We start from the raw sequence: 14,937 nt of genomic DNA on the forward strand, positions 1-14,937 counted from the left end.
TAGATTTGGAAAGGACCTCACTGGCCATCTACTTCATCATGTATTTACTTGAACAGAAACCCTTGTGTAGCAACTCTGACAAGTGTTTATCTAATGTCCATGCAAGAGGAACCTACTCTAAGGCATCCCATTACACTTTATGACAGCCTTAATTGGTGGAAAGTTTTTCCTTACATTGAACTAAAATCTCTGTCTCTGTAACTTCCACCCATCTTTCTACTTCTTTCCTCTGGAGCCAAACAAAACAAATTTATTTCAACTTTCACATTGAAGTCTTTTAGCTACTTTATTTAAAAATCAAACTCCCCTCCAAAAACTAAAAGAAAAAAAACCCAACAAACCTATAAACTTTTTTTCCCCCTAATATGCTTTCACTTTCCTAGCCTAAGCATCCCTGGTTTTTGCTATATCACAATCTCTACAACCCCTTACTAATCTAGTTACCCTGCTCTGAACATATTCCAGTTTATCAACGTGACTACTTAGAAGCGGACAGAATATTCCGGGTAGAGTCTGGGCAGTGAGACGATCATTTCCTTTGCTTTAGATACAGTCTATGATTGTATTAGCTTTTTAGACTGCTTTCTGTCATGCTCTATTAAAGCACCAAGATTTTTTTTTCAGATTCACTTTTCTAGTTGCATGCCCTCCATTCTGCACATTTGCAGTTAGTTTTTTTCAAACCTTTTAAGCATATGTCTCCATTTATCTTTATTTCCTCTTATTAGATTTAACTCATTTCATCCTGACAAGAACTCTTTAGATGCTTATTCTCTTGCCTAGGTTGTTAGACAGCAAATATATTGACTAAGGATAGATCCCAGGGACATTCCACTTGGATAGTTCCCTTTAGGTTGGTAACCATTAGCCAAAGATTAAGCAGCAGTCTTTGTGTTTGGTTATTCAACAATTTAACTATATTATATCTAGACCCAAACCCTCTAGCTCAGGGGTTCTTCATCATTTTTGTGTCATGGACCCTTTTTGAAGTCTAGGGAAGCCTGTAGACTCTTTTCTCAGAACCATATTTATAAAGGAATAAAATAAAATACATAAAATTATCAAGGAAACCAAAGATTATTAAAATAAAGTTTCAATTTTTTTCCCATCCAAATTCACAGACCCTCTGAAATCTATTCATTGACCTCCCAAGTTAAAAACAAACCCTCTTCCTAAAATAATTTGACCAGAATTTCATTCTTGAGAATGTCCTATCTTTCTTGGAATATGACTGCCCAGCTTTGTTGAATTTTATGTCACAGGAACCTACAAGTTTTTTTTTTTTGTCTGAAGTCTTAGAAGCCTGTTCCTTCCAAATCTAGGGGATATACTATACTATGCCTAGCTTTTCTTAGGCTTAGATTGTTTAGAATTTGTTGAGCTTTAATATAATTTTTATTTGGAATTATACTTTTGAAAAAAAACAGTAAATTTCTCCATTTAATAAGTATTGGGACACATTTCATAAATTTTCTCAAGAAAGCTCCTTTTATTAACTCCTGATAAAAGGCTTCCAATGCCGGTACGAACCTTCACATCTGCCTGGAGCCAGAGAGTATAAATGTACTACCTATTAGAGAGGTATGTGCATTTGTGGGGGGAAGAGGGTGGTGATGGAATAAGTTGTCTCCTCTTTGTTGCTAACCTACCTGAATTTCAGCATAGGTAAAACTAATTAAAAAACAAAACAAAACAAAGGAGGAGGCCCAAGATAGATGTCTTCAAAAGCATTAGTCCTGTGACTAGCATGTCTGGCTGAAGCTAAAAGCCTCCTAAAAGCAGGATTTGAGCATCTATTTCACTAGCTCATGGGGACAACCCTCTCATTGTTAGAAAATCTGCACTTCTGGCTGGAGCCAGGGGAATTAAAGTGTAATTCCTTGTAGATATGCTAATCTTTTATACTGATTTTCCAGAGAAGACTGTAAAAGTTGGAAAATGTCAACAGGGTCTGATTTCTCTGGTACTCAGGTGGTATGTTAAGTCTGAGTGTGAGAAGGTAGGGGTAACCCAAAGATTTAAAGTACCTTTGCATTCAAAAGTGACTGGACCTTTTTTTCCCCTCAGTATATTAAGCAACTTGTCAATTATAATGTGACAGAAAGATTTGGGGTCCAGAGACCTGGGTTCAAATTTCCCAATTCAACCAAAAGTTTGACATGTGAACTGAAGTAAGTCAGTTTCTGGTATCTTAGGTAGCCTTGGTATCTTCCTGATCAGTAGCTGGACCAGATAAATTCCCAAATCTCTTCTATCAAAGCATTCTTTCTGTCTCTAGAAGAAATTGTGAGAAACACAAAGAGGTGAAAGGAATAGACGCTTGAAGAAGAGACTCAGGAAATGTCCCTTCTCTTGATTTTCTCTTTCATAGAGACTTATCCTTATTCACTCACAAGTTGTTTTGCTCAGAATAAATTCATATCTGTAATATTGTAAGTAACTTTTCAGTGCTCATCTAAATAAATCTCATGGTAACTGAGGTTGATTCCAATCATGGTTGAAAAGAGTCTTGATTTTCTTTATTTAAAAAATGTTTTTTAAACTATGCTCAAGTTTCAGATGACACTCACAAAAATAAGTGCTGGGTAAGTCAAATGTGTCAGAATCACAAAATTTTAGAGTTGGAAGGGACATCAATGACTCTGTGGTCTGAATTTGTTGTAAAACATAGCAAGCATTTTCAATTAAAGATGCCTACTAATGGGGGACTCATTTTACAAACAATAAAAGGAAGAATTTTTAAAGTCCCAGATATTGTGCTAGCCATGCGTGATACAAAGACAGAAAAGAGACAGTCAGTGCTGTCTACGAGGGTACATTTTACTAGGAGGATACATTATGTTCACAGTTAAGTAAATAAGAATCTATACACAATGATGAGGTAAGATGACCTATAAGTAGGGATGAATCAGGGAAACCCTATTGAAAGAGTTGACACTTGAGCTAAGCCTTGAAGGAAAAAGGCTTCTGAGAAGCAGATGTGAAGAGTGAGAACATTCCAGGTAGAGAGTCCAGACTGTGCAGAAGCACAGAAGTAGGAGATAGAAAGCCATATACTAGAACAGCAGTTAGGCCATTTTGACTTGGCATAGATAAAGGGGTTATAGTATCTCATCCTGTTCTGGAGTCAGATTGCGAAAGACTTTAACGGCCAAACAGGGGAGTGTGTATTTTATACTAAGTGCAATGGAAGCCCACTGAAGCTTCTTGGGCAGGAGAAGTGACAAGTTCAGACCTGTGTTTTAGGAGCGTCAATTTAATTTAGCAGCTGTCTAGAAAAGGGATTGGGAAGGGAAGGGAAACTTAATTCAGAGAAACTAGTTTGAAGGATGTTGAAATAGTCCAGGGAGGAGGTGATGAAGGCTTGGACACAGTGGTTATGGTGTGAACAGGGTCAAGGAGACAGGTACAACAACGCTGAGAAAGTAAATTTGATAAAACTTGACAAAATTATTGGATATGAGGGGAGGAAGAGAATGAAGAGTCATTTAGCTTCTAGACTGAGAATAATATAACTGAAAGAACAGTAACATAGAATTAGGGAAGTGAAGAGGAGGGTTAAGCTTATTTTTGTGGGTGGGGGAGGAAATGATAATGAATTCTTTTTTGGACATGTTGAATTTGAGATGCTTATGGGATGTTTAAGTGATTGCATTAGGCAGCTGGAGATATAAGATCTTAGATTTAGACTCGATAGACATCTTCTGGTAAAATGTTTTCATTTTACAAATGGAGAAACGTGGGTCCAGTGTGATAAATTTTAAACATGGATACACAAATAGTCTCAGGACTCCAAGTTCATTGTGTTTTCTGCTTCACCAAACTCACCTCAGGAAACAGATGAGGGTAGGTATGTAAATATGGTAGTCATTTTCATAGAAATGACATGTATATTGATGGGAACTGAAGTTATTAGGAAAATATAAATTGGAGAGAGAAGAACCAGGGTATACTCACACGTAGGCGATAGGACATGAAAAATGAACTTGCACAGAAGCTTGAGAAGGTGTAGTCTTTGAGGGAAGACAGTTATGAGATAAGTGTCATGAAGGCTCAGGTAAGATAGAATATCCATCCAGTAACAGAGGTGGTTAACATGTGGAAATGTCAAGAAGGATGAAAGCTGAGAGATGGTTGCATTTAGTAAGAACAAGTTGAATAGTGGTGCTGCAAGCCACATTTCAAAGACTTGTGAAGAGTGGCTAATGAGTTTGGACAACTTTTTTGGAAGATTTTGTCCTCTTAGCTCATTCTACTTTTGGATAGAGTTACTTCTTAGGAAGCTTTTTCAAAGTTAAATTTGCTTCTTTACGGTTTCTACTTGTTGTTCCTGGTTCTACCCCTTGGGACTGAGCAAGACAATTTAAATCCTTTCACATGACAGCCCTGCAAATACATGAAGACAGCTATCATATCCAACTTCCTTTTCCTTCCTTCTCCTTTCCTACCCACTTTTCTTTGCTCCGTGGATTCAAGATCTTTTAGCATCCTGTTTTCTCACATGCTGTACTTCCTTTTGAGTATTCTCTAGATTATCATAATCTTTCCTTAAACTGTGGCAATCAAAATTGCCACATTTAAGATGTGGCACTTAAGATGTCTGACTAGGGCAGAGTGAAAATGGACTATCAGTTTCCATATTCCTGGAAGCTATATCTCTTTCAACGCAACTAAAAATCTCATTAGTTTTGGTTGTTGCCACCATATCACATTGGTGAGCTTGTAGTCTACTGAAATGACAGTCTTTTTCAGATAAAGCAGTCAAGCTATTCCTGTATCAAGATAATTTTTGAACCCAGATGTAAGACTTACCATTTGTACCTATTAGGATTCTTTTTAAAATGTCTACCCTGGATCCTGACTGTCATTTCCATGTTTATTGGTCTTATGTTTGCATCATCAAAAATTTGTTAAGCTTACCATCTGTACCTTCATCAGAGTTATTTATAAAAAAATAATAAAAAATACAAAGCCAAGGACAGATCCTTTGAACACTCTTTTAGAAAACTTTTCCCTAGTTGAAAAGGGGAATTAATGACTACTCTTGGAATTTAGCAATTCAGCCAGGGCTGAATACATCTGTAGTAGACAGAGCACTGGACTTAGATTAAAGTGCTTCCTTAGACACTTACTAGCTGCATGACCCAGAGCAAATCACTTAAATTTCTCTTTATCAGTTTTTTCATCTGCAAAATGAAAGGGTTGGACTTGATGATTTTTAAGGGTCCCTTCTGGCTTTAAATCTTTGATCCCATGGTCTTACTATATATCATCTAATGCACATCTTTTCCACACAAATTCTATGAGATAGTTTATGAGGAATTTAAATACCGTGTCCCTTTGTGTTTATTTTTTAAAGATTTTGAAAAATAATGACTGTTGAAGGGGAGCTTTGAAAGGAATATACTGTGTTATTGCATCTTGTAGGAATTTTTATATTGTCATGATCATTTTGCAAAATGGGTGACCAAAATATCACTGTTATATTTGTTTTGAAATTTCAAGCAAACATTAGTAAGAATATCTCCTTACTTCCTCAAAGAGCCCTTAAAGATGATTTTTTTAAAAAGTAAGCCCTCAGTTTATGATGATAATAATGATAGGCTCCTTATTTAGATTTCATCAACGCACTTTTCTTGAATGTGAAAAACTTAATTGATTTTGGTTATCATTGTTCTTTATAGGCACAGGTACCTTTGGACGAGTTCACCTGGTGAAAGAAAGAACAGCTAAACATTATTTTGCGTTGAAGGTAATGAGCATTCCAGATGTCATTCGGCTAAAGCAAGAGCAGCATGTGCACAATGAAAAGTCAGTCCTGAAAGAAGTCAACCATCCATTTCTGATCAGATTGTAAGTCTGCCTCCCCTCCTTATTTAGGGGTGTAGGGGTGTGTGTGTGTCTGTGTGTGTGTGTCTGTGTGTCTGTGTATCTGTTAATTAACCGTATTCTGTAACAAATGTAAAAAGATTTGTAGTACACATGTGCATCCTGATTATTTACTCATAATAGTCACTGAAATAAGATCAACTCCTGGTTTTACAGGCAACTGGAGGGAACTTTCCTCCTCCTGCAGCTGAATTTAATTAAAATCACACACTATTCAAACTAACGAGTAAGGACCTTACCAGTTATCTAGTTTGTCTACCTTATCACACAAATAAGGTGACTTGCTCAAGGTCACAAGGTAAATTAGTAGCAAAAGTAGCTCTCCTAACTCCTGGTCCAATTCTTACCATACTACACAATGATTACAGCAAAGAAATTACATACACTTTATAGCTCTATTCTTTCTGGCCTGTTTCCACAGCCCATGACTAGTTGAGAGCCAGGACTGGACTTCTTGATGTGAGCTTTTGAACTATCTAGGATATTGGTTATCTGCTTGCTTCTGCTGGCACAGATAATCAAGAGTTTAATGTGACTCTATAGTACTTTTCCTTCAAGGAGTTATGTAGTACATGTTAGGTGTGTAAGTGTAGGTGGAATCCCCATTTTGAGTCATGGAAACTGGAGCAGCGAGTGCTTAAGGGAATTGCCCAAACTCACTCATCAGTTTCTGGATTCCCATTAGACCATTGCTCTGAAGCATGTGTGGGTAACACAGAAATTATTGCGTCAAAAATTTCCATCAGAAATTAAAGATTCACATTTTATGGTATAACAGAAAATAGCTATTTTTGGAAAGGTCTTTGTTTTGTACTAGTTAGCTGTATTTTTAAACCATTTTAATGTAGTGGAGTGTTAAGCCTTTCATATGATGACATTTCCATTTATTAACACTGTCTAATAACACTGTACCAGACGGTCTCTGTTATACCTAGGAGTTTGTTGCATTTGATAGTACTTACTCTGAAAAAGGGGAATGCATTTTCATCCAGAAGCAAATAAATACAATAAAGAATAATGATTAAGTCCCCAGGCTAGCCTACAAAATCTTATTTAACCCATAATGTAGCTAAATTTCTAGTATATTAATAATGAAAAAATTGAGAACCATGTTTTGCAATGCTAGTAATTAAATCAAAGAGAAAAAATATGAATTTAAATAAGGTGTTTTAAAAAAACTTGCCCGTTGGCACTATGGGAAAAGCAAATTTAATTAGAAGAGGAAACAATAGATCGAGTCTTTTGTAGAAATCCTGTAATGGGCCAATGGACACTGTCAGGCGTTTTAGACTAGGTTGATGGTAGTGAATGATTTTTATATTTGATTCTACTTCAAAATGAATTATTGTCTTTTTTTCTTGATATTGACGTGCTACAACATTTAGCCCCTCTTCAGAGGTTTTGTTTAGTTGTTTATTTTGTTAGTGGAACCCAAAAAAGGACAAAGCAAGAGTTTTTTGTTTTTAATTTTTTTTAAAACAAATCTTTCCCTTCCCCCAAGCAGGTTAAAAGTTGAAAGAGAGAAAAAGAACAGGAATGAAATAAAAACAAATGTGTGCATTTGTGGGTTGGGGGTAGAGTTTACTAGACTCTAAATCACAAATTATGAAGGAAAAATGTCACGCAGCGCTTCATGGAAGAGAAAGGGAAGACAGATTGGCCATATTAGTCACCACTAGGATATAAGCTTGATTGCCACATTAGAGGGGTAAGAGTTAGGCTTAAGAGTTCTCAGAGGCAGTGAAGGCAGAGGGACATGTTCTACACTTGTCCTTTAGGATCATAGGTATGCATCTAGAAGATACCTGAGGCTACTTAGCCCCCTCATTTTACAGATAATGAAACTGAGGCCCAGCCAGGGTCACTAAGTGAACTGCCCATTGTCACATAGGTAAGAAAATTATTTGATCTCAAGTCTTTTGCTTCAAAACTCTTTGTACTGTATCAGACTTTCCTATTTATACTGTCTTATAACGTGTGTGCTTATATTTGTCAAAATGCCTATTTTCTTATGTTTAGGGGTAATAGAATTTGTTGTCCAGTAGTATATATTTGAATGTAATGTTAATTTATTTTTAGTATCCATGAGAGTGTGTATATGCTGTTTTATATATAGATTAAACTAATTAATTAAATTTTAGTGTGGAAGAACACCAGGAAATTTTGTGTCAGGTAGAGACTGTGTAAAAGAGTAATGTGTTTAGTCTCCATTTACTGTAAGAGCCCTTATAACACTATTAACAAACTGACTAAACTTTTCTACTTTGGGAAAAATCTAAGGGGAACTTATGTTTGAAAGTGGGAAAAAAATGTTACTGGAAGTATCCAAAGAAATTTTAGCATCAGTCAGAAGAAAATATTTAAGCACTGATGGCAAAAGTATGTATTTTTTAAAGTGACTAATTTCTTTCTGCTGATTTTGATGAGCCTAAATCTATAATTTTATTCTGTCCAGAAATTCCAGAAATGGAATGGTTGAAATTTAATTAAAAAAAAAATTACTTCTTTAGTATTTGTCATCATAGGATGCATTGTAATCCAGTTTAGAGATTTATAATGAAATATGACTTTCTGAATATGCATTAAAAAAATCTTATGGAATTCATTTTGCATATTCACACAACTGTTGAAAGTAGTTAAGTAATAAAAGTTTAATATAACATAATTGAAAAAAAAAGTTGTATTGATTACTTGAAAAAAAATCATAGCCATTCCCCCATCCACCCACCCAATTTTATGAGCCTTCTTTTGTAGTCATGGAAGATAGTTAAGCCAAAACCAAAGCAAAACAAGAAACAAAAACAAACAAAAAACCCGACAGTATTTCTCTCTCTATATTCACCATTCCACACTCATAGTTTCTTAACTCTCCAACAAATGGAGGGAATTATATTTCTTTTTCTTCTCTGGAGCTCCGATTGGCCATGATACTTAACACAGCATTCATTTTAGTGTTCTTTTTTTGCATATTACTATAGTTGCTGTGTATGTTGTTTTCCTGGTTCTGTTTTCTTCATTCTCAATACTACTCTCTCACCTGAGCTCTATGGTGCATGTCATTAATTGCCTATTGAACATTTCAAAATAGATATCCTGGAGACATTTAAAATATGACCTTAACAGAGCTTATTATCTTTTCCCCCAAACCTTCTTTCTTCTAAACTTCTTCATTAATGTTGAAGGTACCACTATTCTTCTGTTCTCTCATGTTATTAACCTGAGCCTGGACTCTTAACCCTTTTTCAACCTATGTATCCATCCAGTAAGTTGTCACATCTTGCCATCTTTTCCTCCACATCATTTCTCCCATTCAACTCCATCTCTTTCATTCACACAGCTACCAGCCTTAAAGTTCAGGCTCTCATCACCTCTCACCTTAATTATTATTTCCTAACTGGTCTCCCAATCTAAAGTTTCTCCCCATTCCGCTTCATCCTCAGTGCTGACAAAGTGATTTTCTTTCAGTGCATCTGACCATGTCACTCCCCTACTGAATCAACTTTAGTGGTTTCCTGTTTCCTCTAGAATAAAAGAGAAAACAGTTCTGTTTAGCTTTTAGAGTCCTTCAGACCTTGGGAGCTTGGTTGAACATTACTCCTGCCTCTTTACCTGAGCCCCCCAACATTTAGTGGTCTTGCCAAATGGACCTTCTTTTTGTTCCTTACTTACTATGCTCTATCTCCTATCTCCATGTTCTGGCTGCCTCCCCTCTCTGGAATGTATTTCCTCCTTATCTCTGCCTGGTAGAATCCTTTTTCTTCAAAACTTTCCTCCTCCTCATCTCCACCAGCTGTTAGTACCCTCTCCAACTACTATATATTTTTGTGTGTGTCTTCTTTCCCCTGTTTGAATATAAGCTCATTGAGAGCAGAGATTGTTTGATTCTTTCACTTGTAATCGCAAGCATATAGTAATCAATAAATGCTTGTTGATTCCATCAATTCATAGTCCTCCCCCCATGTTTTTCTATTTCCCATGCTAGTTGTTCTTTACTACACAATGGTTTTCCGTTATATTCATATATTGTAATTTATTTAGTAACTCCCCAGGTAATGGGAACCCGCTATTCTAGGGTTTTTAAAAAATTTGTTTTATTTATTTTGCTACCACAAAAAGTGCTGCTATGAATATTTTGACATCCATAGGATCATTATGTTTCAGACCTTCTTGAGATTTATTTTCAGAAATTTGGGATTTTTTGAGCAATTTTTTCCACATAAATTGCTTTATAGAATGGTAAGACCAATTCACAACTCCATCAACAGTGTCTTTTCACAACCTCTCCAACATTGACTAGTTCTATCTGTTGTCATCTGCCAATTTTCTGGACATCAGTTGAAACCTCAACTGCTTTGTTTAACATTTTTCTTATTAGTGATTTGAAACAGCCTTTCATGTGATTGTTGTTTTGCAGTTCTTTTGAAAACTTCATTTCCTTTGACCACTTCTCCATTGGGGAATGGCTGGCTATTGGTATTATATAGGGACTAGGCACAAATATCTATCTTAGACAATAGCCTATTATCAGAGAAAATTGACAAAAATATTCTTTCCTCTTGATAGTTTTTCTTCTAATCCTAGTTGTGTTGATATTCTGTGCAAAAACTTTTAATTTAATTTCTTTCTTCTTCATTTCAGAATGAAAGATGATCAGTACAGTTCCTACCCTTCTGTCCCACCCTTTTTGCAGAGAAAGGTTCTTGGAAGCTGAGCTCTGGAAGTTGAGCCTGAAGCTGTAACATGGCAATTGAGGCCTTGAAATTCTCCTCCTTTAGGTGGAAAGCTACATGTCTTCGTAGCTCTTTTGGAGAGAGTCTAGAATTCTATAGTGTATTTTGTCATTTTTGCTAGAATTTTTGCTAGCTGTAGGAAGAGTAATACTGTAGAGTCCTAATGTGTTTTTTACTGTAATGTTGATAGGAGTATATCTTTTAAAAAATGTGAACTGGCTTATCAGATCTCTGTTTCAAAGTTATCTTGACATATTTTATTGGGTTTAGATTTCATTCTGTACTCAGTTCTAAAAATTTCTACTTTATAGTCAGTATAGCAGTCAGGTTTATTGACTTATAAAGCACTTTGGATGGGAGAGAGGTATAAGTTTGCTTGGATCACTAAATCATAGTAACATGGCTTAAACTAAATGGAAACTCTGATCTAACACCCTCATTTTATAGATGAGGAAACTGAGGAAGATTAGGTGTCATGCCCATAATCACACATATTAATGAGAACAATTGATATTTGAACCCAGGTTCTCTGACTCCAAGTAGGATTCATCACACTGATATTTAAGGATAAAAATGGGAATTCTTGTTTTTCCCCAATAATTTAATTAGCAAGCTAATAGATAAGAGATGACTCTGGGAAGGGGGAGGGTAAATACCGGGAGAAATGTAGGGGATGTAAAACCAATTATTTTTTTAAAAACAAACTAATGAATAGTTTTCAAGGTTAAACATGTTCATTTAATTGAATATTTGGCTTACAACCGATTGCCGTAAAAGTTTCTATAGGACGTGTGTTAGTTGCCCAGCTCTTGTCTAACGATAATGTTATTTCTTGGGTGCCTTAATTTTAGAAGAGCATTAAAATCTTTTAGGACACTATGGGACAAACTATAATAATTATTTAAGAAATGGTGTTCTAGAGGCTGACTTGAATTTATAAAAGTTAAATACATGTTGGATATAAGTTTATTGATATGTCAGCGTTCACATGAAAAATCCAAATGAAAGATGTTAATGTTTACAAATGGTTTTGTTGCAGAAGTATAATGCTTAGCTATGTGTATGTCATCATTCAGATTTAGAAAATTATAGTACAAGTTTTGTTTTTACATAGAGACATTTTTCTAGGTAAAACCAGTACATTTTTAAAATTTGTTGCCCCACCCTTCCTAAAGCATATGCATCTGTTGAATTTTGTTGTGGTTTGTTTTTGTCTTCCCCTTCTCTGATCTCTCTTCCTGTCTCTGAACTTAGTCTTAAAAAGCTAAAGGCTCCTCTCCTCCTGCAAAAGTTCAGTGGCCTTCTCTTCTGACCTCATCTTGTCACTTAACTGCTGTCGAATCTAGAGTAGAATTTCCATCTTGTCATTTGCTATAGTGTACTATTATAGACTTTTTAAAAAAATCTCTGTTCTGTGAAATTATTTAGTTTTTTACAATAAACATGATCACAGGTCATCGAGGATTGGGAGAAAGGAAAAAGTGAAGTCAGCTGCACTTGGCAGAGGGTCCAGGGAGAGCATCTTGACATGGGCAGCTATCCTTGGGGTTCTCTTTAAGCAAACAAAGAATCCTGCCAGGCATTAAATTTTCTTATCCTTTCCTAGAATGTCTTATCATTTTGGGAGGAGGGCTCACTTCTTATTCGGTTCTTTATTTTTTTTTAAGCTGAAATCCACTTCTGTTTCTGATTTGGTTGACACATACCCAGTTCTAAAAGGAAGTAGTGCTAAAGCTATGTTTCTTAAATCTTTGTCTTAGGAAGATGAAGATTTGGTGTTATTTTCAAGTAACTTTATTCTCTTCTATAAAAGTGTTCATACTTTGGAGGAAGAAAACACTATTTGTTGCCTTTATTGAAGATAGGAAAGAAAATTCTCCCAAGCTCATTTTTATTTTTATTATCATTTTGTGTACTTGTGAAGTTCTTCCCTATTTGATGTTTATACTACCTTTGCCTCAAGGAAATCTTGCCTCTCTGTATTAATATTTTTCAAGAGGCAGGTATTATGATTTTGGTCTTTATTTGATAATTATTTAAAGGCTACAGCTAAATGAGATTTGGAAGTGTATCTTTATTGGCCTTTATTTTATCTTGCCATATGAATGATGATTTTCAGAATAGTAAAAAAGTAAGACAACCATAGTGACTTGCCATAAGTACTTAAGGCAGATGGTTTAAACATGTTCTTTGTTGGAGCAAAAATGCATACTTTATTGACTTCCTTGCATTTCAAACACCCACATATCAGGTGTCTTCGTTTCTAGGCAAAGAAAGATATGCCTTATCAGTAAATAAAAATCTCCCCACAAACCTAAAATAGCATGAGATCTGGGTTTTTGACAGATGTTGAGATATGGGAGTAAAGACTGTCCTTTTACAGCTATATCTACTCTAAACTCTTACCAGTATCATTGCTTGTTGCTACTTAGGCAACAAATCCTAGATGCCTTCTTCCTACTCAGCAGTTCTAGCTGGTGTCTTGATTGCAGTGGTTAGTTGGTTAATGAACAAAGGTTGGAAAGAGGACTGTTTGCTACAAGTAACTCTCCTCTAGATCTAAATAATGGTGAGATTAAGCAGTTTTAGATCTCATGTCATTACTATCATGAAAGTTTAACAGACTCCATATGTACAATGCAAAATTTTCCCCCTTGTTTTTCCTCTCCGTTCTCATGATACCTGATGCTTTTACTATTTTCTATATGGGATGATCACCTTGTAGACAAAAACAATTCATTTAGCACTAGTTTGACTGTTCCTGCAGGAGTGAAATCTAGAATTGCTCATCTAGTCTACAAGTACCATGATTTAAACTGGGATCCAAAACTATAAAGTAGTTGGATCCTGCTAAATTGTTGGTTAAAGGAATCGACTTTAAGAATACCTCAAAGGAGTAAGCTGTGTCAACGAATACAGCACATTTTTTAAAATCATAAAGCAAAGGAATTAGAGATAGGATAAAAATTTTTTATTTCATTTCATGTGCCTGATTCATCCAGTGTTCTGTTTTGTTTTTAAGTTGAACTCCCTGTATGAGCTTTGATGATGAGAGGGCTGAGAAGAGACATATATTATCTCCATATACTTTAACGTAAGCAAGTTTATCCTTGTTTAGTTCTTTATCGTTGTTCATTCATGTTTACCTTTTTTTATTTCTATTCCCTTGTATTTGAACTCCAGAGTCTCTTTGCAGCTCTGATATTTTTATGAGAAATGATTGGAAGTCCTCTATTTCATTAAAAAGTTCATTTTTTCCCTATGTAACATTATACTCAGTTTTACTGGGTAAGTAGTTCTTGACTGTAAGCCCATGTCATTTGCCTTCTGGAGTATCGTATGCATAATTCTTTTTTCCTTTATGGTAGTGGCTCAAGACAAACTCTAGCACCTTGGTACTTGGATTCTTTCTTTCTGGTTTCTTACAGAAGTTTTTCTTTCTCTTGGAAGCTCTGAATTCCTGGGAGTTTTCATTTGAGGGTTTCTTTCACGAAAAAAGTGGTAGATTCTTTCTCTTTCCACTTTGCTCTCTGGTCAATTTTCTTTTAAGAGTTTTTGAAATATAATATTAAGACTTTTTTTTTTGGTCTTGTTGTTGAGGCAGTCCAATGACTTGTAATTTTTTCTCTTGATCTGTTTTCCAGGTCAGTTGTTTTTGCTACGATGTATTACATTTTCTTCTGTTTTCAGCTTTTTGATTTTATTGTAATATTTATTGATGCCTCATAGAGTCATTGGCTGCTATTTGGTACATTCAGATTTCAGGGATTTTGTTGCTTGGGGAAGGTTTTATTCTTTCCTTCATAACTCACATTTCTTTTCCAATTTTTCCCTGAAGTACTCTCATTCCATTTATAAAAAGATTAATTTTTTTTCCTTTTAACTCTTGATCCATTTCTTCCAGGAATTTTAGTAGAGTTTGTTCTCAAGCTGTGTTTTTCTCTGAGGCGTTGCATATAGATGTTTTGGAGTCATCTTTTTCTGGGTTTGTGTCTTGAACTTCCCTGCCACCATAGTAGCCCATTATGGTGGGGTTCTTTTTTTTTTCTTCTCTTTTGATTGTGCATACATTTTTCCAGACTTGACTTTGGACTTGATGTTACCTCTGTGCTCTTCCTAATTTTTGAAGGGCAGGTCTGGACTGAACTTGTTACTGTTTTCTTGAGGATACTGAATATTGTGTTACTCCTGGATCACAGGGAAAATGTAATCCAGGACAAAGACAGATTGCTGCCCTCCTGGTCTGAGCTTTACAGGTTCTGGACCTGGGTTTGAGGCTGTGCAAGAGTAACCTGCTGTTGGCCTTCACTCCTGTCGG

The 14,937-nt window shown here is 35.6% G+C and overlaps 1 protein-coding gene across 2 annotated transcripts in view; it reads left to right on the forward strand.

Annotated features, from left to right (window-relative positions):
• The window catches only part of PRKX (protein kinase cAMP-dependent X-linked catalytic subunit), a 140,852-nt gene that overhangs the window by 68,589 nt on the left and 57,326 nt on the right, over positions 1-14,937 (forward strand). For both annotated transcript variants that reach the window (XM_072614463.1, XM_072614464.1), the window contains exon 2: positions 5,685-5,853. In XM_072614463.1, the coding sequence (XP_072470564.1) occupies positions 5,685-5,853 (169 nt within the window). The remainder of the gene's footprint in view (positions 1-5,684; positions 5,854-14,937) is intronic.

The sequence above is a fragment of the Notamacropus eugenii genome, chromosome 5, assembly GCF_028372415.1.
Source record: "Notamacropus eugenii isolate mMacEug1 chromosome 5, mMacEug1.pri_v2, whole genome shotgun sequence".
Taxonomy (NCBI): domain Eukaryota; kingdom Metazoa; phylum Chordata; class Mammalia; order Diprotodontia; family Macropodidae; genus Notamacropus; species Notamacropus eugenii.